This window comes from Sphaerodactylus townsendi, linkage group LG05, assembly GCF_021028975.2.
Source record: "Sphaerodactylus townsendi isolate TG3544 linkage group LG05, MPM_Stown_v2.3, whole genome shotgun sequence".
Classification (NCBI taxonomy): Eukaryota; Metazoa; Chordata; class Lepidosauria; order Squamata; family Sphaerodactylidae; genus Sphaerodactylus; species Sphaerodactylus townsendi.
The window spans coordinates 122065784-122091061 of record NC_059429.1 but is presented as its reverse complement, the minus strand read 5'-3'; the positions used below and the strand labels follow the sequence as shown (position 1 = coordinate 122091061).

The 25278-nt window shown below is 42.1% G+C and overlaps 1 protein-coding gene across 8 annotated transcripts in view; it reads right to left on the bottom strand.

Annotated features, from left to right (window-relative positions):
• The window catches only part of STX16 (syntaxin 16), a 44166-nt gene extending 19219 nt beyond the window's left edge, over positions 1-24947 (bottom strand). For 4 of the 8 annotated variants that reach the window (XM_048495878.1, XM_048495876.1, XM_048495877.1 and 1 more), the window contains exons 1-7: positions 24293-24947; positions 14122-14133; positions 8681-8788; positions 6592-6732; positions 4611-4773; positions 2521-2612; positions 920-1063 (exon numbers count right to left, since the gene is read on the bottom strand). In XM_048495878.1, coding sequence (XP_048351835.1) covers positions 920-1063; positions 2521-2612; positions 4611-4773; positions 6592-6732; positions 8681-8788; positions 14122-14133; positions 24293-24427 — 795 coding nt within the window. In that variant the 5' untranslated portion in view covers positions 24428-24947. Of the gene's footprint in view, positions 1-919; positions 1064-2520; positions 2613-4610; positions 4774-6591; positions 6733-8680; positions 8789-13112; positions 13548-14121; positions 14134-24292 lie in introns of those variants that run through there. The other 4 variants (XM_048495880.1, XM_048495879.1, XM_048495881.1 and 1 more) reach the window with 4 other exon arrangements.
• Positions 24948-25278: the final 331 nt, after the last annotated feature.

Genomic DNA, 25278 nt, shown 5'->3' with positions numbered 1-25278 from the left:
TGAGTGGCTTAGTGGCGAGCAGGTGCATTCTGACCTGACCAGGTGAGTCTGGGTTTGATTCTTCGGCCAGCCGCTTGAGCTGTGGAGGCTTATCTGGGGAATTCAGATTAGCCTGTGCACTCCCACACACGCCAGCTGGGTGACCTTGGATTAGTCATAGTTCTCCAGAGCTCTCTCACCCCCACCTACCTCACCGGGTGTTTGTTGTGAGGGGGGAATGGAAAGGAGTTTGTAAATCCCTTTGAGTCTCCTTGCAGGAGAGAAAGGGGGGATATAAATCCAAACTCCTCTTCTGAGTGCAGCTTCAACTGAGAAGTTCATGCATAGTTTAGGAACAAGAGCCAGAAGGAAGGAAGAAACTTCAAGAGGCAGTCTCTTTGGAAAACAGCCTAGATAGAGCCTCAGTCTGTTTTTTATGCTCTTCTTTATCTTTTTTTAATTCCAGAAATCCTTTCATCTTGTCTAGCTTTTTTAGCTAGAGTTTTCATTGCCAAAAAAAATATACATGAAATTGGACATCCTTCTCAAGCTATTTAATTTTTTTCCGGTAAGCATCCATTTATTAAAATTCCAGCTTGCTGTTCTGTATATAATAATATATAATATAGTAATAATAAGATAGATACTTTGCATCCAATTTAAAAATACTGTTCCACAATTCGTATTTTGTAAAATGAATAAATTAAGATGCATTAGACATTGTCAAAAGCTTTCTCTTTATCCAATGCTGTTTCTTCGTCCTTTTCTTCAAACAGTCAATTGCATTCAATAAATGTCTGACATAATCTTTCATACATCTCACTGGGACAAGTCTCATTTGATCAAGGTAAGAAAAATCACGTCTTCAATTTTAAGGAAAGAACACAGTCACTTTATATTATATCAGGAAGTACCAGGACAATACACTTGATACACTCACCTGTTCCACTATCATTGCTCCCAAATCCCTAAAAATTTCATTGAGATCAGAAATAGACTGTACAATTTGCCGGATTTCTCGCTCCCGCTCTTCCACCAGCAGCGTGTTTTGTTCCACCAATACTAACTGGTCATCTGTAAAGCCCTTTAAAAAAAGGAATAGAGGATAAACATGTATCAGTGTTGATTAATATTACAATACCAAACAGGATGCAGGTTTTCCAAGTCCCTCATGGCAGTGTTTGATGCTTTCTAACCAAGAAGCTACCATTAACTCCAACATGTGACAAGGGAGTCACCTATCTGATATCATATAAAAGGTAATTTTTTTCCTCCGTCCTTCCCCATCATAAAAAAAAAATCTGCAAAAGTTACAGTAAGGCTGCAAAAGTTACAGTAAGGGCATCAATAAAAATCTATCTTAGAAACTTTTCTGGGTCCCTCTGAACCAGCTTGCTTGAACTTAACCCCAAGCTTATCTTAAGGATCTGAGACAAAGGGATAAGAAAAATGTGATACCACAGGGTTGGCATAGATCAGGGGTAGGGAACCTGCGGCTCTCCAGATGTTCAGGAACTACAATTCCCATCAGCCCCTACCAGCATGGCCAATTGGCCATGCTGACAGAGGCTGATGGGAATTGTAGTTCCTGAACATCTGGAGAGCCGCAGGTTCCCTACCCCTGGCATAGATATTCATGGGATACCTGAACTATTGTTTTGGATCATTATAAACATGGCACTATGTAACCCAAATTCCTTTTTCCTGAATGTCCTATGCGAATCACCCTGCTGTAATCAAATTAAAAATTGTACCTCTACAGCAGTGGTGGTGAACCTATGGCACTCCAGATGTTCATGGACTGCAATTCCCATCAGCAACTGCCAGCATGGCCAACTGGCAGGGGATGATGGGAATTGTAGTCCATTAACATCTGGAGTGCCATAGGTTCACCACCATGGCTCTATAGGCTGACTCCAACTTGCCCTTTTTGGTAACTCCCCTTCTACCATAAGGGATGTTACAAATAATAATTAAGATGTATCTGATGAAATGAGTTTTGAGTTATGAAAGATTATATCCTGAGGAATTTTGTTCATTTCTAATAGGTTACTGAACTCCAACGTCAATCTGCTGCTAGAAGAAGAGTTTGAATTTTTATCCCACCTTTCTCTCTTGTAAGGAGACTCAAGGTGGCTTACAAGTTCCTCTCCCCATAACAGACACCTTTGAGGTAGGTGGGGCTGAGAGAACTGTGACTAGCCCACAGTCACCCAGGAGGAATGTAGGAGAGCAGAAACACATCTGGTCCACCAGATAAGCCTCTGCCACTCAGGTGGAGGAGTAGGAAATCAAACCCGGTTCTCCAGATTAGAATGCACTACACCACTCTGGCTCTCTACAACCCACATAAACAACCCATTAGCCCCCTATTGCAGATATGAAACATATTTAATTTGTTAAGGGTCAGATATGATACAAATTTAATTTGTTCTTAAATAATTACTCAATTTCCCACACCCCAACAACACACACACTGGATGAACATTAAATGAATGCCTTTCCAAGGAAGTCATCCTTCAGCTTCGCTTTGTAGCTTACCCGATCGTATATGGTGTTGTTCTCACCATCATCCATAAGGGGGACTGAAGTGCCGAAGAAATGTTTGGATCTTTCTTCTCGATTCTTCATGCCTATAAAGATGGGGATGGGGGTGGAGGAGAGAACTGGAGCTATAAGGACAACATTTGAAACGCGCAACTTGCAATCGGTTTTACTCTCAAGGATATACAAGGAGAATTGCTAGATCCGACTAATGCTTTATCTAGTCCAGCATCCTGTTCCATGGAACATCCAGCCAGATCCTTTTGGAAGGGGTGCAAGCAGACACCCCTCACTAACAACTGTACCGCTTCTGTTCTTTTTTATTACACCGCCAGCTTGGTGCAGTGGTTAAGAACAGGTGCACTCTAATCTGGAGAACCGGGTTTGATTCCCCGCTCTGCCACTTGAGTGGTGGAGGCTTGTCTGGTGAATTAGATTAGGTTGTGCACTCCAACACATGCCAGCTGGGTGACGTTGGCCTAGTCACAGTTCTCTGGAGCTCTCTCAGCCCCACCCACCTCACAGGGGGTTTGTTGTGGGGGTGGAGGGGAAGGAAGATTATAAGCCCCTTTGAGTCTCCTTACAGGAGAGAAAGGGGGGATATAAATCCAGCTCTTCTTCTTATCTAAATATTCTGTTGTGGTGGCTAGCAACCGTTGTGTCCACCTTTCGATCTTAAAGGCTTCACTGAACAATGACACCTTACTGGGCTTTTTCAGTTCTTTGGACCTCAGGAAGAGATGAGACATTGCAATAAACTTCATAGGGATTACCGTTTCTCTGTTGGAAAGCATCGTTTGACCTGCTGCAAGTTTGTCCAGCGCCCCCCCTCCCCCATGTGATTATATGGGCACATGTCCCTCTCTCAGATCTGCCCAAGTCTACCGCTGACAGGAATGGTTATGGAGGTGCACGGGATGTTCTGCAGAGACCAGCATAAGCACTGGGGCCAAACACTGTTGTGGATGGGAAGATCCTGTCACAGCTCCCACCTGGTGGAATGGTCTACCTCAGTGGTTCTCAACCTTCTTAATGCCGCGACCCTTTAATACAGTTAAGAACATAAGAACTAGCCTGCTGGATCAGACCAGAGTAGTCCAGCACTCTGCCACTCGCAGTGGCCCACCAGGTGCCTTTGGGAGCTCACAGGCAGGATGGGAAAGCAATGGCCTTCTGCTGCTGCTGCTGCTCTTGAGCACCTGGTCTGCTAAGGCATTTGCAATCTGAGATCAAGGAGGATCAAGATTGGTAGCCATAGATCGACTTCTCCTCCATAAATCTGTCCAAGCCCTTTTTAAAGCTATCCAGGTTAGTGGCCATCACCACCTCCTGTGGCAGCATATTCCAAACACCAATCACACGTTGCGTGAAGAAGTGTTTCCTTTTATTAGTCCTCATGTTGTGGTGACCCCCAACCCTAACATTTATCCATTTTACAGATGGAGAACACTGATGCAGAGAGTCTTAGGCAACCCCTGTAAAAGGGTCGTTCGACCCCCAAAGGAGTCACGACCCACAGGTTGAGAACCATTGGTCTGCCTGAAAAGGTCAGGAAGTTTTCCACCTTTTTATTGTTCCACAGAATACATAACGCAGCATTGCTCAAGAGGATTTTAAAAAAATAAATAAAGGGGAACAGGACCATGGTTAATGTCTATGGAATTTTATGAAGTTTTCATTACTTTGTCATGGCGATACACCATATCATTGTCCCGTTTCTGTAATTTTGCCCTCCGGGTTTGTTACTCGATGCATTGTACTATTACTATAGAGAGAAGATTAAACAGTATACTGCTCTAGCTTTGCAATCCTATTTAGTGGCACTGCTCGACTGTATGTATACTGTTCCAGCTGCATTGGTGTAAACAGTGGGGATCTGCTTTAGGTCTCAGTGAGAAAAGGGGACAGTAAATGAAGTAGGGAAAGAAGATTCCAACACTCAGAAGCACATCGGGAGTGGGGGGGGGGGAGCCACTGGGCTACCACAAAGTATACGAGTTCCAAAGTCCTACAAATCGAAAGAGAACTAGCAATAGGTCAACTTGTAGCACGCTCGGTAAGTAGAAAGCAACCGGCTCTCAGCTTACGTTTGAGATAGTCGGACTGCCCGTGCCTAAAATTAGTAGACAGATCCTGAAGGGACTGAGCCAAGGAAGAAACGACGTTCTTGAGAAGCCGCTGCTCCTGTTCCGTGCAGGCTCGAGATCTGCCGTGTAACGTCTGAACGGCCCTCTGACACCTGTGGAATAGCTGGCAGGAGAACAACTTCAATTGGTAAAAGAACAACAGGCATGGTTCTTAAAATACTGATCTCGTGAACTTCGCTTGAACGGGGGGACCGCTATTATCTATCACTTGCCACCTTGCCCAACAACCGGAAGAATCTTGCTGCGCTTCCGTACCACATTAAAAATTCAAGGGAGTCGTCAGATTCTCCACAACTCAGTAATATACGTGGAACTGGGTTTACATTGTATGGAAACAAAAGCGTGGATTACTTTTTAAAGATTCTGGCTGAAAATATTCTTTAAGGCAAAAGAAAGTTAGCTCCTATCTTACTTTAAATCTGACCCACTGAGTACAACCTGGCTAACTAACCTAGAAATTAAAATAAAAACCTTGGGCTTCTCATTGGAATTCTTCGAATCCTTAAACAATGACTACATTCTTAGGCTCCTTAGACAAAGAATCTTTGATGTGGAACAGCAAAAGCTTCAATCCTCACAACCAGCTGTTTGCTCTCCTGAATCGTTAAAATTAACCTTTTTTCACGGCAAGATGGCTCAATATTTTTTCAGTCTTGATAACCCATCTCAACGCAGAGCATTTATGCTGGCTAGGCTTAACTCCTTCCCCTCTAAAGTGATGGAAGGACGATATCAAGGCATACCAATCTCAGAGAGAAGGTGTCCATGCCCATTAAATGAAGTGGATTCAATCCAGCATATTCTTCTAAACTGTCAGTTCTATTCTTCTCTACGTAGTATTTATATTACTCCGCTTCTTAAAACAAAACCTAGCCTGCCTGCAACATGCATAGTACCTTATTTACTAAATGATCAGTCCCCTGAAATAACTTTCAAGGTTGCAACTTTCTCAGCAGAAGTAATAAACAACAAATGTTACCAAAAACCTGAGCTTAGGTAGTCATATAAGTTACAAATACACCGGCTTACATGTGATTTAATAAAATGACAAACGTGAGCCGTTCCCTAATGTAAATGGATTTTAACTGACATTAAACAATATGTCATATATTCGATGTTTTGTATATATAATATTTTATTACAACCTGGATATTAGACTATTTTTGTACTTATGTACAGAATTACTGTAGAGATTTAACTTATGCCTAAAAAAGGTTTTGCTGTGCTGTGCTTAGCAGAACAAAGCGGACAATCTCCTTGTTACATGGCTATATGCACAGTGCCCTAAGTTATCACTTGGTAAACAGTAATTGGTCTTCACCTTTGGAACTAACAATACCTTCCTACCTTTGCCTAGGATCATTGCTGACCCAACACTGGGAGCCATGCAACATTGGTGAGATCTCCTAAAATGTCTGCGTTAAATTTCCCTCATGTCACTGCTTTTTAAAGCAAGAAACAACAAAGACCTCAAAGCTGACTCAGCCTCCAATGCTTCCAAGGTTGGTAAAAGGAGTCTCCAGCTTTGGTAAAGTGTAGACGACTGGGGCAAGCAAGGGCAAACCACCCCATAAACATAGGCCCCTTCCGCACATGAAGGATAATGAACTTTCAATCCAATTTCAATGTACTTTGCAGCTGTGTGGAATAGCATAATCCACCTGCAAACAATTGTGAAAGTTGATTGAAAGTGCATTATTCTGCATGTGCGAAAGGGGCCATAGTCTGCTTAGTAAACACTGTGTTGTGATACCACCCCATGGGTTAGCAGTGACCTGGTGCTTGCATAGGGAACTGATGACCTTTACCTTTTACCTAATATGTGTATTAAACAATTTTACAGATAATGTCAAACGAAACTGTTACACGTCAACTCTATGACTGATTGAAGCTCCTAAAAACACTTGCCCCCCCTCAGCACCTGTGTGATCTCCTGGGTGGTGATTTCTATCGCATGCTCTTCTTCGCTGCTGTCATCCAGAGTTGGTCGGTTTAAATGCTTGTCATGGAGACTGGCCAATTCTTTCATCTTCTGTTTTATCCTGGAGATTTCGTATTGAATCTAAAAGGCAAAACAGTAAAGAAAAACAGGGAGAAATGAGAAGATGATGCAAATGGAGACAAAACATTTCTGGGAAATGCCAGACGTGGTGGAGCAGTTGTGAAGAAAAAATCACACCTGGTATCCATGGAGAAACTGTGTGCAGAAAAGTGTACGCCCTTCGGTCACTTTTCAGACATATTTTAACCCAATTACCAGATCAGGGGGAAATACGGCTGATGATTAAAAAAAGCTTTTTGTTTTCACTATAGCAGGCCACCTGCCGTGTTTGGAGGGAGAAGAGAAAAGCATAGCTATGACCCTGCTTATTTTGTGGTATATGTAGTCTTTCTAACCTAGTACATTTTAGCCTGGAAATGTAAATGTGGGTCTTGTATTTTATACTGGATAACTTTTGGTCTATGACTGTAATAAATATTGATTGATTGAACCTAATACAGCAGTCAGTTTTCTATGCTGCACGTACATAATCACAGCCAATCACTGCAGTTCCAGAATTAGAGGGCAGGGCTTTCAGATCAAAAAGCCCTGCCCGAACCCTAGAACTCTTCTACTGCTTTAAATACTTTTATGATGATGATGATGATGATGATGATTTATTGGGCTTATAAACCGCCCTCCTCCGGAGGGCTCAGGGCAGTGAACAGTATACAGATAGAGCACAGTCAAATTAAAACAATAAATATAAGTTAATATGGCTCTATTAAAAATAAACCCTACCCCATTAAAATGCAGCTTATAAATTAATATTAAATTAATGTTAGCTCAATGTTAGCTCAAGATGGCGCCTGCTATCAATTCCCTCTAAAAAGCCCCAGAAGGGGAAGGGCGGTAGGAACCACATGATGTTATAACAGAAGAAGGAGGGGGGGGGGGGGGGCATCAACGGCTAGTCTCCCCCAAAGGCCCGGTGGAACAATTCTGACTTGCAGGCCCTGCAGAACTCAACAAGATCCCGCAGGGCCCGGACAGTTGGTGGAAGAGCGTTCCACCAGGCAGGGGCCAGAGCTGTAAAGGCTCTGGCCCGGGTGGAGGCCAGCTGTATCATTGAAGGGCCAGGGATCACCAGCAAGTTGGCCTCTGCCAAGCGCACAGACCGATTTGGGACATATGGGGTAAGACGGTCCCAATTTGGGACATATGGGGTAAGACGGTACTTGAAGTATGGCAGGTATCGAAGACTTATCGGAAGATCCATAGATCATGATACACCTAAAGGCCCTTTTCAGGATCCTCTCACTCCAGTATGGCCAAGAAGCAGAACTCAGCAGTGATTCAGATGTAGCAGTAACAGGTCTTGGTTCCTGTTAAGTTCTGCAGAAAGTTGATGCAGGTGGTAAGATGGCTCAGGGAAGGGCAAATGAAAGAGCGGTTATTTCCTCAGCTTTCCAGCCATGGAAGTCATGGCTGTTTTGCCAGGAATTCAGTACTGAAATAAAGTTCATTGCTGCTGTTTAATAGCATAAAGCATGGGTGTCAAACTCATTTGTTACAAGGACTGGATATATAACATACCCATGGGGTGGGGGGCTGACTGCCCTGGCTGGCCCCAGAATGATATGCGGTTGTGTGTGCCTGGGCTGGTGAACCCACAGAGGAGCAGGAAGCTGCCCTGAGAGGGCTTATCAAACTTGCCCTCCCCTTTCCCCAGCTCCTGATCTAGCCTGGCGAGCCAAGCTCGAGGGACCCTCCCAAGCTACATGCTTGACATCCTCGGCATAAAGGAAAACCTATACATAACCACAGGTGCTAGGCTTCTTCTCCATGATTTTTAAAACTGTGGCTGGCTGTTTGTAACCAGATTTGTTGCCCTGAACCTCGGAGGAAGAGAAGCTTTAATGCTACTTAATTATTTTTGTAATCAATTGCTGCAACTCTAATCAATATTTAATTAACGTTTTTCCCATCATGACACATTCCCATGAAAACCACACAGACATCAACTCACTTCATCCACGCCGTCAACCCACTTCGGGGGTAGTCTCTTAGTTACACAGATAGCTGCTTCAGGGTCTAAACTGATCCCCGAGACCAGTGCCATGCGATCATCAGCAAGCTACAGACAGTAGAAATGATATATTTAGAGGGATATGACAGTTAGACTACCAGATATGATTCCAGAGAAGGTTCGCAAATACATGCTCCTGTGAACCTCAGAAGCATATCAAGTATTGCTCCATGAGAAATTAATAATAGCAGACAAAATTCCCACGAAAACTTATTTTCCACTTTGTTGTTCTTGCATCTTAAAGTCTAGGCACTAAATTGACTTAACGGAACAAAGCAGACAAAATCACCCATGATATTCTCAACTTTTGCCAAACATTGAGTCCCTGTTAGGTAAAGTGTTTATCTCCATAACTACAAAGCTGCACATAACAGCTAGACATTTAAAAACAAAATAATTCTAGCTATTCCAAACAAGGGCAGCAGGTATGCAGGAATAGCAAACACTCTTTGGAACAAGCCAGGGAGATGAAAAAGATCCAGGTGTAACCAAGGCCCCTTCCGCACGTGCAGAATAATGCACACTCAATCCACTTTCACAATTGTTTGCAAGTGGATTTTGCTATTCCGCACAGTACAATCCAGCAGCAAAGTGCATTGAAAATGGATTGAAAGTGCATTCTTCTGCATGTGTGGAAGTGCCCAAAGTAACAATTATTAGGTCATGCGTGGCTTCTGCCCCCGAATCACAGCCACAAAAGTGACTCAAGCAAAAATAGTTGGGAGAGGGTTTTTTTAAATGGACCGTGGCTTTATTATTTTATAGCTGGATCTGAGTCGAGCAGCACCTTGAGATGAGCAAGATTTTCACAGTATGAGCTTTCATTATCAAAAGCTCACACCCTCAAAATCTCATTCGTCTCAAGAGCTACTGGATTCAAATCTAGCAGTTCTACAGCAGAACAGCAGGCTACCCTCTGAATCTATTATTATTATTATTATTATTATTATTATTATTATTATTATTATTATTATTAATAGGCCACCTCACCCTCAAAGGGCTCGAGGCGGCTCACAATACAGCTGTTCCAATAACAGCACATAAAATACATAACTAAAACTAACAACATTAAAACAAATTTGCACAGCAGCAGAATCTATGATTCTATGCATCCAATCCTACTTATGCATATAAAATTCACATGAAAAATGTGAACTCAATGCATTCGTGTGAGATTTTATGATAAGACTGGGTGCGGCTAAAATAAAATGTCCCCCCTCCCTACAGCATTTTCTGAGAAAAAAAAATAATGTCCCTATTATGTAGGCATATGTAGCTCTTAACAGTGCATATAGTGAATTACATGGTGGTAAACTTGAATAGTAACCTGGTCTTAATAAGTCTGTCTCACTGTCCGTCCCAGACGAAGGACTTCCCTTCCACTAAGGCCCCCTTCTCATTTGCAGAATAATGCACTTTCAATGCATTTTGCAGCTGTGCGGAATAGCAAAATCCACTTCCAAACAGTTGTGAAAGTGGATTGAAAGTGCATTATTAGGGGCCTAAGTGCCTTCCTGAAATGACACCATTGGTTTGGAGGTGCTGCCAATACCATTCTTTCTGGCCCGGCTTAACACAACAATAAAGTCAATTAATAATTTTTATTTACCATTAATGAATTTTATTTATTTACATTATTTATTTAAGGGATCTTATTTACCATATCTACCATGGATATTGACTATTTAAGAACCCACCCCAAAACTTAAGAATGGTGTGGATCAAAAGTCCAACTACCTGCCCTCATCACTGAAATAACGAAAGAAACTTAAGCACAGAGGGAGGAAATTCCTTCCTGAGGACCAGAAAGAAATTACAGACATCAGAACAAAATTCAGCTAGCCCTCAATTCCGCATGACTCAGCTCCTGGGCAATGAGTTTTTCAGTACTATCCTGTTCATTTCCGCCAAGTAGGCATAGCTGGACGCAGGTTGCTTTTAACAATGCAACAAACAATAATGTATTGTTTCTTCAGGAAACCATATAAAAAGTCTGAAATTAGCTTGAAAGTTAAAGGAAATGCTAGATTAAGATATTTTAAGCTAACACGGAGTTTGACGTTGCATGTTAACAGTGTCTCTTCATTTAGTTCAAAAAACAAAAATCATGTGAACAGGATTAACTAAAAACAACAGCATGCAACCTTTCTCCACATGATGTTGGAACTATGGCTCATTCCGCACATGCAGAATAATGCACTTTCAAACTGCTTTCAGTGCTCTTTGAAGCTGTGCGGAATAGCAAAATTCACTTGCAAACAGTTGTGAAAGTGGTTTGAAAATGCATTATTTTGCGTGTGCGGAAGGGGCCTATGAATGTGGAGAAACAGACGTTTCAAGGCCTGATCTTCCAGCTTTGTCTAAAACCTGTGCCAACCGCCAAGCAAACTGGAAAAGTTTATGGCTCTGGGTGGACCTGGAATCAAGTTTTACTTTTAGCCTCAGGAAGAGAAGAAAAAAACTGCAGCTGCCAACTGAAAATACTTTTAACCTATTGATCTCCCTAGCAAAAAAACGATATAACACAGATTCCTTTAAAGGCAGAGAGCCAAAAAAAAAATGTACAGCATTATATTAATATATCTGGAGATTGTTTTGGTGCTAATAGGTAAAATGCTAGCAGAAAGGAGTTATCAGGAAACCACTTTTTTGCATGAGCTTCAATTTCTAGCATGTACCATATTCAGTGAACTATTTGCAAGTTTCAGAAGGTGTTGAAAGGAAAAAAAGGAGATTGAAAAAAAGGAGACACTTCTATCACTAGCGTTGTCATCTTACATTTCATAAATCCTAAACCTGAAAATTTTATATTGAAATTTAAAGAAACGAACGAATAACTTATTCTCAAATGAACATACCATTCTGACCCTTATTTTAGGTTTTGTTCATATAGAGTATCTGCTTGGAAACTTGGCACCTCCTTTTAAGGTGGCAATTGAAGTAATACTACAAACATTCTTAAATGGAATTGAGCACATGTAAATGAAGTATGGGGGGATTAAGCTAGGGTTATCTTGGGGAGGGAAAATGAGCCAAAACTTTAGAAAATAATGTGCAATCTCTGAGGCTCATTCCGCACATGCAGAATAATGCACTTTCAAACTGCTTTCAATGCTCTTTGAAGCTGTGCGGAATGGCAAAATCCACTTGCAAACAGTTGTGAAAGTGGTTTGAAAACGCACTATTTTGCGTGTGCGGAAGGGGCCAAAGACTTCAGGGCTTGATCTCACTTAATACTGTTTTTGCTAAATTTCACATTGAAATATGAATGCTTGAAAGAACACAACTGTCTTTCCATCCAATGCAAAAATTCTGTTCGGTGCCACAGATGAATTTATTTTAACTTATTTAAAAGATTGGGGCTATATTCTAATGGGAAAACATACAATTTTCTCAACCACTGCACTTCAAATGACCATACTAACATCTTTATCTGAGCCAGTGTATAGTTCAGTGAGTAAAAAGACTCTCGGAGATGCATAAACTTGGGGTGGTGTTGGTGACAGTGCAATCTTAAGCAAAGCTACACCCCTCTAAGTTCACTGATTTCAACGGACTTAGCAGGATGTGATTTTTTCAAGGCTTGCACTGTGAAAGAAGTAGCCAACTTGGCCATGTCTGATTTAATAGAAGAGACAGAAAAAGTGCTTAGAAGGGCAACGAGGATGATTGAGGGACTGGAGCACCTTCCTTATGAGGAGAGGCTGCAGCGTTTGGGACTCTTTAGTTTGGAGAGGACATATCTGAGGGGAGATGTGATTGAAGTCTATAAAATTATACACGGGGTAGAAAATGTTGACAGAGAGAAATTTTTCTCTCTTTCTCACAATACTAGAACCAGGGGGCATTCATTGAAAATGCTGGGGGGAAGAATTAGGACTAATAAGAGGAAACACTTCTTCACGCAACGTGTGATTGGTGTTTGGAATATGCTGCCACAGGAGGTGGTGATGACCACTCACCTGGATAGCTTTAAAAGGGGCTTGGACAGATTTATGGAGAAGTCGATTTATGGCTACCAATCTTGATCCTCCTTGATCTGAGGTTGCAAATGCCTTAGCAGACCAGGTGCTCGGGAGCAGCAGCAGCAGAAGGCCATTGCGTTCACATCCTGCATGTGAGGTCCCAAAGGCACCTGGTGGGCCACTGCGAGTAGCAGAGAGCTGGACTAGATGGACTCTGGTCTGATCCAGCTGGCTCTTTCTTATGTTCTTAATAGGGCAGACCTATGGGAAGCAGGAGCATCCTTGTATTAAACATCCCTTGCACTGGGCACAGGTTAATTCCTTCTGTTAGAAGATGGAAGGGACACATACTGCTGGGCTACATGGAATTTGTACAATACTGAGGAGACCTAAACAGAAATCCTCACTCTGCTCTGGAAGTTCAGGGGGTGAACAATTCTCTCTCAGCCTAAATGACTTCACAGCACTGTTGGGTGGATTTGTTCTCTCTCTCTCTCTCTCTCTGTTGCTGAAGTCCCTGGCAAAAGTAAAATCAATAAAACAGATTCACTGCATTTTACAGTTAATGCTTAGCTTCAAAAAGTTTCTATTCCTAATTGTCTCTGAAGGCTCCCCAACCTTCAAACCTAACACACACCCTAGTTTGTTACTTTAATGAAACCTGGTGATTTTGCACCCATTTTCTAAGGAGCTGGCTCAAGGTTTTCCCATAAGGGCTGAAATATACAACGTTAAGTAAGACTCTTGCATACTAAGGCAGATTCCGCATTGGCCAAAAACAGCGGTGTGAAAACAGTGTACCGCATATACTGGAGTATAAGACGACTGGGCATATAAGACGACACCCCCCCCCCCCCACTTTTCCAGTTAAAATATAGAGTTTGGGATATACTCGCCGTATAAGACTACGTCAAATGCTTATGGCATGCAGCTGCTGGACATCTCTAGGAAAACTCCAAAGAATCGTGTGCCGAACAACTTGCTCCAGATCCTGGGCGCTCAGTACCACCCGCTCAGTACCCGGCGTATAAGACGACCCCAGACTTTACAGATGATTTCCCAGGGTTCAAAAGTAGTCTTATACGCCAGTATATATGGTAAACTCTTTTACACCGTTTTAAACCATTTTACACCGCTTTCACACTGCTGTTTTTGGCCCATGCGGAAGAGCTTAAGTCTTGATATGGCTCTTTCAATATTTATATTAAATCGATTATATGGAAGATATGCAAATAGCTGCAGCATCCCACCCCCCCAGAAACACATCGCCAAAATTGCCTCCTGTAGTTAAATAATAAATCAACTAAATATTTTGTTCTCTGTGCCATATCTGCACCTTTGTTTACCCCCCAGACAGCCTTTTGTAGACATATTTTCAAGAAAAGAACAGCAGTTATTAGACAAACAAAACTATACCTCATCCAGCTCCTGGGGTGGTTTGTTGATCCCATCAGCCCCATCCATATAGGGACAGCAAAAAGGTTAAGAGAAGGAAACAAAAGAACAGGACAGAGCACAGGGTACAGTCAGTTGAAGCAACACAGGACCCGAACTGTTCAAAACTGCTTAGCTTATCAAAAGAAAAACCATAAAGCCTTCTAGAGGCACATTCAGCTTTTTAAACCCGGATAATTTGCAACTGTGCTAGAAAACTACATTTTCCCCCTTTCCAAATTTACTAGATATTTGAATGAAGAAATGAGGCACTTAAAAATGGCTAAAGTACCTGGAAGGTCAAGAAAATGTTTAAAGGGCTACCATATGAACAACTACTAAATGTCAAAACCACACACGTATTTATGACACATTAAAACCATCTACACAATAGCCTACTTGATATGTACAGAATCACACTTACAGTACTCAGAAGAGTCCAACAGGACACCTTTTTGGCCCTAGTAGACTGATGCGTTTTGGCCAAACAGCCCTTCTCAGTGGTCAACATTAATACATTAATGTATGTCAAGCTTCTACTAACACATGTGTGGATGATTTCAATGTGTAACAAATACGCATGAGGTTTTACATTAAGTGACCATTTAAACATTTTCTTGACTTTCCAGGTACTTCATTCTAGTTTTTGCAGGGTTACTTTTGTTCCCCTCTTTTGTCTGTGCACTTAAAAATGACCACACAATACTATGTTTCTTTAAATACAGACCATATTTTTACAATATTATTTTTAACCAAGAAAAGTGAAGGTGTAGCCTATATAAAATGCAAGCTGTAGTTGTATTTGTTGGATAAATTCACATTTCAAATAAAAGGCCAACCAGTAGAATTGTATCTAGAAAAATGGCAATTATGGATAGATTATTTAAGTAAGGAAACTGGTGTGAAGTTTTACCCGGTCATGTATTAATTAGTTGATGATTAGTAAATATATATATATACATTTTTTTCTTACAATTGAAAATTATTTTATAATGTGTTACAACTGTAGATAAGGAGGTAAATAGATATTTAAATGCAAGCAAAATTAGAATGTATCAACTTTAAAGTTAGCTATCTTATCAGAATGTAAACTTTTCTGTCAATTTTTCTGACTGATTATAGGTGAAGAAGTCTACTTACTAGAATTTTGGAAAGAGAATATAGAAGGGTGGATATACACCCATTATAGAGGCTAATAGTTAGGTCAAAAAGACCGCTATTAGTCTTTTACGTTGGTCCATTATGTTTTGTCTGACTTGTCCTGGTTTGTCCTCCAGTCTGTCTTTTGTATGTTTTTACCAATGTAAACCATACAGATTGTTTATAGTAAATGTACTATTCGAAACTTTAATAAAAATTTATTACAGAGAAAAAAATAAAATGCAAGCTGTGGTTCTTTTAACCATAAAAGCCTAATCCAATCCCAGTTCATTAACTAAACTGGAAACTTTGGGGCACTTCTGTAGGATCTATTCTTATTTAGTACAAATCACAGATAACCAGGGACGGCTTGAGATCCAGTTGGAGGTAACACAGAGCAGCTGTGAGATGGCCACAAGTTAACCCAATGAGCATCATGTACATGAAAACTACTCTTCAGAGTGGCTGTGTCCGCACAATGTCCCCCTAGAACCTCCTGGGAAATCAGGTTGCATTCTTGAATAGAAGCATTTCCAGGTATTATGTGTGGCCGATCAGTTCCAAACACACCTATGTAGACATCGCTTCAACAGTCACTTCTTTGGAGTAAAATTTTCCACTGGAATGAATTTCAGAAACAGATTTCCTTGCTGCCAAAGGAAGACTTTTTTCTTAAAATCTCTCTACCACAGCAATGGGAGACTTTGCCACCCTTACACAACTGGCTCCTTGTTCATAAAGTCTGTTGTTCACCCTTCCCCAGCCTGCTAAAGAAGAAGAAGAGTTTGGATTTATATCCCCACTTTCTCTCCTGTAGGAGACTCAAAGGGCTTACAAACTCCTTCCCCTTCCCCCCTCACAACAAACACCCTGTGAGGTGGGTGGGGCTGAGAGAGCTCCGAGAAGCTGTGACTAGCCCAAGGTCACCCAGTTGGCGTGTGTGGGAGTGTACAGGCTAATCTGAATTCCCCAGATAAGCCTCCACAGCTCAAGCGGCAGAGCGGAGAATCAAACCCGGTTCCTCCAGATTAGAATGCACCTGCTCTTAACCACTACGCCACTGCTGCTCTTTGCATCAATGTAGGAGGGTGGTGGTTTTTGTCCCCAACAGGATCCAGGAAGAAACTGATAAGGGCAGCAGACAAAGAATTCCCAGGGCTGGAACCTGAAACTGGTCTTTGATGCCCCTTCCAAGGCAGGTATCCTGACATTAACGTGAAAGAACGTAAAGCAACAGGCACTTCTTTAGACATAAACTATTGACATGCCCTGGCTTTTGGATAATAACATCTACAGTCCAGTCCTGATCTTGGATACATTAAGCTGCAAAGAGAGCAATGAATTTAAAAAGCATTCTGGCATGCTAATTGCTACATTTTATAATTTCAATAATTTTATGAACACATTCAACAGTCCTCTTGAGTAAGTGCTGCATCAAACCGTATTTATAAGTATACCTAATAACAGTAAATGTTGTAAATGCTACATGAATGAAATTCTAGATGAAACGGACAGTTAATATTGACCACTGAAATATATGGCAAATGTTGTTGTTGTATGTTGATTACCAGCATGCTCAAAAAATGTGGCAGAAACATGCTTACTTACAGGCATTCACAAACTATATCTGGCTTTGTCCATATCTGAATGTAAACATTCATTGTCTTTGGGACACACACGGTAAAACGTACGGAGAATTTAATAGTTTATAATAATTGTCCATATGCAGTCGTCCAAAGGAATATAAACTTCTTAAGGACTCAGTTGACTCAAAGGCATAAGAACATAAGAAAGAGCCTGCTGGATCAGACCAGAGTCCATCTAGTCCAGCACTCTGCTACTCCCAGTGGTCTACCAGATGCCTTTGGGAGCTCACATGCAGGATGTGAAAGCAATGGCCTTCTGCTGCTGCTGCTCCCGAGCACCTGGTCTGCTAAGGCATTTGCAATCTCAGATCAAAGAGGATCAAGATTGGTAGCCGTAGATTGACTTCTCCATAAATCTGTCCAACCCCCTTTTAAAGCTATCCAGGTTAGTGGCCATCACCACCTCCTGTGGCAGCATATTCCAAACACCAATCACACATTGCGTGAAAAAATGTTTCCTTTTATTAGTTCTAATGCTTCCCCCCAGCATTTTCAACGTATGCCCCCTGGTTTTAGTACTGTGAGAAAGAGAGAAAAAATTCTCTCTGTCAAAATTTTCTACCCCATGCATAATTTTATAGACTTCAATCATCTCCCCCCTCAGACGTCTCCTCTCCAAACTAAAGAGTCCCAAATGCTGCAGCCTCTCCTCATAAAAGTGGCTCCAATTCCTCAATCATCCTCGTTGCCCTTCTCTGCACTTTTTCTATCTCTTCCATATCCTTTTTGAGATGTGGTGACCAGGACTGAACACAGTACTCCAAGTGCGATCGGACCACTGCTTTATATAAGGGCATGACAATCTTTGCAGTTTTATTCTCAATTCCTTTCCTAATTATCCCCAGCATACAGTTTGGCTTTTTCACCCCCTTCCTTAAATGGCCTCCTTAACAATGATAAACTCTTTTTTCTTGCTTTGCCCTGAGCAAAGAAAAACTAGATTCAGGCCCTGCTGACTATAACACTATTTGAACCAGGGCCCAGAAAAATATTTCGCTTCTGCTCAGGACAGCAAAACCTTTCAAAAACATACAACTCTTTCATATATACTAGTCATTATTACCCCATTAACTATTTGAAAGGACCCTGTACTTGATTGGTTGCTCATTTCTCTGCTTGTTTTTACTCCAGATACTTTTACAAACATTACAAGCCTTAAAACTGCAAACGCCTGAAAGGCCCCGGGGATCTAAAGTCATAATCTGGACAAACAATTGGGAAGAACTGGCAATGCAGTGCCAAAAATAAAGCACCCTGGAAAAACCTAATACCAGATGTGACCTTTGCCATTGTAAAAATGTTATTTGGAATTTTTATAAATTTTGACTTTTGAAGCTACCGGTTACAAAGAAAACTATTTACACAGTTGAGTCAATCGAACGAGAAGAGTTGAAAAGTAAGCACGGGGAACTGCCTATTTATACGGAAACGTGCATTAATGCAAGGCAAGTGGGAAAGCTGAGAAGGTCCATGTATACAGGATCACCCCTTTTTAAAATAGATGAAAAGCCTGGGGTGAAAAGGAAATGAATACAGAAGACAACCAAGGCAGATTTGTGTTCATTACCAGCCAGGAAAACCGCCTTTGTTTTGCCAAAAAGAATATAGATGGGTCAAATGAGTTGCTTTGCCTAACAAAATATATTAAGAACAGTTCATACAGGGACGTTTGTCTTTTCTAAATTGGGGGGGGGGAGCTCCTTTCATACTCTGCATTTGATTATTACTATATTCCGTTTGCAACTTCAAACAGCACTGGAATCGACAGTGCTCCAAGATCTGAAGCAAAATTTTAAGTACAAATGCCCTTGGTCTATCTTGTTGGCTTAATTCAGGGGTCTTCAAACTATGGCCCTCCAGATGTTCATGGACTACAATTCCCATCAGCCCCTGCCAGCATGGCCAAGTGGTAGGGCTCATGGGAATTGTAGTCTCTGAACATCTGGAGGGCCATAGTTTGAAGACCCCTGGCTTAATGCGTCCGTAAGGGTGACAGAGATATGGTGCTTACCTGCAAGTTGGCATTACAACTCCAAAGATACCTGGAAAAGGACTATCTAGCTCAATTTCAATGACGGTAATTATCTAGGTCCATTTCAATCTAATTGTCATATGAGAACAATTTCAATAGTATGCTGTTTTTTATTCTTCCCTTGTGAACCAACCCTACCACTATGGTCATCTTCTGAGGCCCTGTTTTGGGTGTCCCTGCCTTTGAGAGGAGGTGGCTGGCCACCTGGGAGAGGGACATCTCTGCATTGCTGCCACCTTCTGCTGGGGATGAAGACTTCGTTTCATTTGGGGTTCCCTCTGTCACCCCTGTTTCAACTGGTGGTTTTGTATGTATATTAGCTCTGGTCGCTTTAATGAGCTGGTTTTATCAAAGTAGCTGTGGTTTCATGTTGTTTTTAAGTTACTATAATCTTGAGGGCTGTTTTAAGATGGAAAAGTGGTAAATAAGCCTTAATAAACAAAAATAAGCCAGCTTTTGAAGTATATCTAGTTGTGTACTCTCAAATTAGAAGGTCTTATATATAAACACACATATCCTCTAGTCCAGGGATCAGCAACCTGCGGCTCTCCAGATGTTCGTGAACTACAATTCCCATCAGCCCCTGTCAGCATGGCCAATTGGCCATGTTGGCAGGGGTTGATGGGAATTGTAGTTCATGAACATCTGGAGAGCTGCAGGTTGCAGACCCCTGCTCTAGTCTTCAAGAAGCCAATACAGTTCATATAATGCAGCTCTTAGCTATCCTGTTTAGGTTAATTCTTCAATTTCATTACAATGTTCAGTTTCATTACTACATTGCATATAATAATATACTGCACATAATTGTAGTAATGCCACTGTGCAAAACAGCTGTACACGGCATGCAGATATAAACCTGGGCTGCTCATTATCCACTGTAGATAGACATAGGACACTTAAGAGTCAACCTACAAAGGGCAGAGGGTCCCTAGTTATCTTGCTGGAAATGGGACAGTGTGCCTTCACAGGGCAGCATAATGAAGAGATAGGTACAAGAGGTTAAGGGTGTGATGCAGTTGTTCAGAGCACTAGCCATGCCACACATCTGTCATCTAACTGAATTCTATGGGGGAAGAAAGTGGGGACACAATGCATCCGGTCTTCTGCGACTAAGAGATAGGATCAGGGAATTTACTCCAATTTGGTGAACAGAGCATGTCAGAAGGTGGAATTGTCTACTCTAGGTAGAAAGAGAACTTAAAACCTCCGAAGAGGAACTTGGGCAGGAGTTTGTGTAGAACAGGGGTAGGGAACCTGCGGCTCTCCAGATGTTTAGGAACTACAATTCCCATCAGCCCCTGCCAGCATGGCCAATTGGCCATGCTGACAGAGGCTGATGGGAATTGTAGTTCCTGAACATCTGGAGAGCCGCAGGTTCCCTACCCCTGGTGTAGAAGGTTGCATTTCACAACTGTTTTCTGCTAGTGATTTCGCGTTTCCCAGGGAAAGGACTTTCCACTGGTGGAATAACCTCTTCCACCAAGGAAATGTTCCTTGCACAGGAGGAAAGCCCCACTGCTAATAGAACAGATCTGTGGGATCCAGCCCATCTGATTTTACCTTACTATAACAAAATACAAAGCTGTTCGCTATTTTTTTCCCTATTCTGACTATTTTTCCAGGCATTCCTCACTGCTATACATGCAGGAACACTTGTTCATCTGATGTTAAAAAACATTTCGCAGCAAACAAAAAACCTTAGAATATGAATTTTCTTCTTTCAGACTTGGAGACTTCTTTGGAAGCACCCTTTTAAACAACACAAACCAGTGGTTAAGAGCAATAGGCCCTGAAGTGTACACGTCTGAAGAGTTTTGCTAAGGCAAAAATTACGACATTGACCCATAACTGGATGTTCTGCTTCAACTAAAAGAGTTCTGTGCCTTCCAGAAGATGCATACAGTTTTTACTTTTCATACTATGCCTTAGGGCTAAATGAGAGCAACACAATAAACAGATGTGACGAATGTTTAGCACATTCTCGTAAGCTTGCTGACAATCTGGAGAAACTAACGTCTTGACCATTTACCAGAGGCTCACTGTGGGGAAATGGGCAGACGATGCTTTTCATGGCTCAGAGGTAAAGAACACAACTGGGAAATAACATCTCATTTTAAAAGGGCTGGGCTCTCTCTAGACCAGGGGTAGGGAACCTGCGGCTCTCCAGATGTTCAGGAACTACAATTCCCATCAGCCTCTGTCAGCATGGCCAATTGGCCATGCTGGTAGGGGCTGATGGGAATTGTAGTTCCTGAACATCTGGAGAGCCGCAGGTTCCCTACCCCTGCTCTAGACAGTCAGCGATCCTATATTTATGATACTTCATGACACAGATTTATAACAAAATACAGAGCTGGTAGGATTCATAACAAAATACAGAGCTGGTAGGAACACATAGGGCAGTTAACCTTCCAAAAGTCCAGAATCTGCTGCTTAGATTACTATGTATTGAACATGCAAAGCATTTCATTAATGATTTTTTCAAGGACATGCAGGAATAAAAAACAAAACGATAACCAAAGTTTCAACAGTTAAATGGCATAATATGCAATCAAGCAAAATAACACTACCGTGACCCAAAACAGAAATTAGTACTATGTTAAACACACACACACCCTTTTTTCCCCCCTTTAAACTTTAAGGGAGAATACAAGTTTGGATAAAGGGGGTAGCAGTTTCACATTTTAACTGAACAATATTGGCATAATACTGCTTTATTAATGATACTACCAGCAAGCAGAAAAGAGAGCAAAATGAGTGGAAAGAACTAGGAGCTGGAAATTAAAAAAAAAAAAGACAAGAATGCAAAAGCAGTTGTAGGCTGGGCTAGAAAAATCCCGTTATCTGTAGGTTTGAAATTGAGCCCTCAGATATTTGATTTCATTCTTTTGGCAAGAAGCTACTGCCCCAAAAACATGAAGTTGGATTCAATATTCCTTTAAATCCCAACAGCGCTAGATATATTCTTCCCCCGACCTGATGAGCGGATATAGTAACAAAGTTGATAAAGGAAAACTAAAGAGAGCCATTAGGGTTGACAACAGTTCTTGACTGCTCTAGGAAGATAGCAAGGAGACAGTTAAGATACTGAGTCAGAGTGGTTCAAGGTCATTCAAAAGACCCAGAAAGATAGCAGAAAAGTGCCGAGTACAGGGATGCACAATTTTAATTGTCACAGTTAATTATCTATGTATAAACTGGGATCTAGCTTTCAAACAGGCCAGGCCAAAATGGGAATACCACAGATGCAGTAGTGAGCAGCAGATAAGGACTACTTTAATTCTTAAGTGACACTTATTGAGCAAGTTCTATTTCTATTATATTTATACCCTGCCCATTCTTCACAACAGCCAGGGTTGGGGTGCTTCTATGGGGGCAAATCTGAGACACGCTTAAGAAAATGCAAAACAGGTTTTGAGTCTGCTTTATAAGGTCTCCAAGTACATTTCTATAGCTTTTTCCACATAAATGAAGGGTTGTTATTCATTCCAACGGGCCAAGCAAAATTCCGTACTTATGTACAGCAGGAGGGGCTGTGTCCAAATTCAGTTTCAGAGACAAACATCATGGCTGTATGAAAACGAACCTTATTATATCTGAGCTTCCTCAGGAGTATATAAGACTAGAGGAAGATGATTCCACCAGGAACCCTCATATCATTTGGATTGCTCAATCAAAAGAAATGAAAGGCAGCTGGGGGAAGGGTACATCAGTCAGTTTCAATCTGCAAAGTCCCCCAGACAATAAAAGTTAGATATCAAGCGACATCTATCAACATAAGGCTGCTCTAAGTCCATATTATTGACATATTTCATATAGTGACATATTTCATATATTTTAAAGTATATTTCATACTTTAAAAATCTGGGGGATGGTTTATACTGCCATGAGGGAGTGAATGTACACAAGTCAGTCATTAAAGATGAAAACACTCAGAACCCAATGGGTGAGCATTTCAGCCTGCCTGAATAATACTTAAAAAGTTGCAGTATCTCCACAAAACTATTTGAGGGAGACTCCAGTGAAGAGCTGCTGAATTGGAACTACAGTTGCCAACTCTGACTTTGGGAATTCCTGGACATTTGAGAGCAGTGCCCAGAGAGGATGAAATCTGGGGAGGGATGAAACGCCCACAGAGTCAAGTCTTTGAAGTTGCCATTTCCTCCAGAGGAAATCATCTCTGCAGACTGGAGATCAGTTGCAATTCTGGGAGGACTTCAGCACCCCAGAGGATGGTAACCCTAGCTGGAAATCATATGACAATTTGAAACTACTTCCATTCAGATTCATCCTACTTCACCAGTTCATCAATCGTCATTAAAGGCCCACACCCACTATGAGTTTACTTTTCTGATTGGATTTTGTTTCCATCAAGGGTAGGGAAATCTGTCATGTTGCAGACCTAACATTGTTGCAATGCATTGGTAGCTGCAGCAGCAACCAAAAAAACCACAACAGCTTGTCCCTGTGTATTAAATCCAAGCGAGGGTTCTGATCTATTGATACTTTATTTATTTACTTCCTTGCTGAGGTTCAAAGCAGATAACCACAACAAATGCACTAATTAAAATGCCACAAGAATATCTGATTTTGGATGCAGCAGGTAACACGGCTGTGTGGGTGAAGTGCTGTGGAGTCACTTCTGACTCTGAATTCAGGACCTCGGAAAAACCCTACTGTTAAAAGCCTTGCTCAGGTCTTGCAAATTACTTCCTCATCAAGGCTTCCTTTCTGGGAAGAAAAGCAACTGCCTGCAGCTCTCCAATAAGTACAAATTGGCCCCTTCCGCACATGCAGAATAATGCACTTTCAATCCACTTTCAGTGCACTCTGAAGCTGGATTTTACTGTGTGGGAATAGTAAAATCCACTTGCAAACAATTGTGAAAGTGGATTGAATGTGCATTATTCAGCATGTGTGGAAGAGGCCAATATTTAGAAGCAAATCCAATTAGCTTCGACACATGCTTGGTGTGGCCTTCAGTTCACCCTAACTCTATTCCAGAAAAACTAGATGACAACAGAACAAAAATGCCCTCAGATATTCCCATGAAGGGGCATTGGGCTGACTGAATACAATCATATTCAAGTTACTGACATAATTGAGTAATGGGTAGAAGGAGCATGGGGTAGGAAGGAAGCAAAGGAAGGCTGGACCCAAAAAAAAAAAAGCCAAGAAATAAAGATACAGAAGGTGCACAATTTTGCAAAAGGTGCAAAACTTTTTGCAAAAAATGCAAAGACCCAACGCTTGCTTGCAGTCCGACAGACCTAAGCATTTGGCACTAGAACACAGAAATGTAGGATACACAGTAGGATGAAGGGAGGAGACTCACCGCAGCAGCCATGCTACGTGAAGTCAGAGGGCTGGAGGAGCCGTAACTACTCACTTGCTCGGCCAGCAGCTGCCGGCTTTGGATCGCGTTGTTCCGCAACAACAAGAACGCGTCTGTTAAACGCCGCGTGGCCATGGCTTTAAACTCCCCACAAGGGCCTTGCAGGGGCCCCCTTTCCCTGGAGAATCCCCAAACACCCCTCGACACACGCCTCTACCCCCACCCCAAAGTATCCTATGGATACCAACAGGTTAGCTCTTTAAAGGCCCCCTTGCTCGTCGGCCCTGCAGGGAAAAGCTCTGTGCTTTGCAGCCAAAAACTTGCAAACATCCTTTCGGGGCTTGCAAAGAAATGCTCCTCTGGAAACTATCCAGGACGACCCACAAGCTGCCTTGGATCTCCCCAATAATTTGCAAGGAGGGGCCTCTTCTTGCAGCCCCCCCCCCCCCTCCACCTTTAAGCGCCCAGGGACCCCTTTTCTTTCCCCGTTCCCTTCCTGACTGCAAGCCTGGCCTCCAACCAAGGATCCCCGGGAAGGACGCAGCACACGTGCGTCCCGGAAAGCTCCCCTATCCCCGCCGTTCAAGGCAGGGAACAACGGAGGGACCTAGCCCCGGCACCCAACATCCTTGCCAGCCCGGCCCCGGATGGACTTGACTGCAAACCCCAAAGAAACTCGGCTCATTTCCGGGTGGTGCGCCGAATAAATAACTCCCCCGCGCCGACCGAATCCGAGCGCAAAGATTCCGGGTACTTTTCGGGCCGGAGGGGAGGTCTGCAGTGTGAATAGTTCTCGACGGAAATTTGGTGTTCCTCGCTGTAAAAGACGTCGAAATGCCTAGAAATGTCTTGCGCGTGTTTAACTACGAAGTTATTTTTGTTTGCCCCCCACTCCCAATTCCTTCCTATCTTCTGGGGCAGTAGTACTTTGGATCAGGGCTGAGTCCCCTCCATAGGGTTACCAACTTCAGTTTGGGAAATTCCTG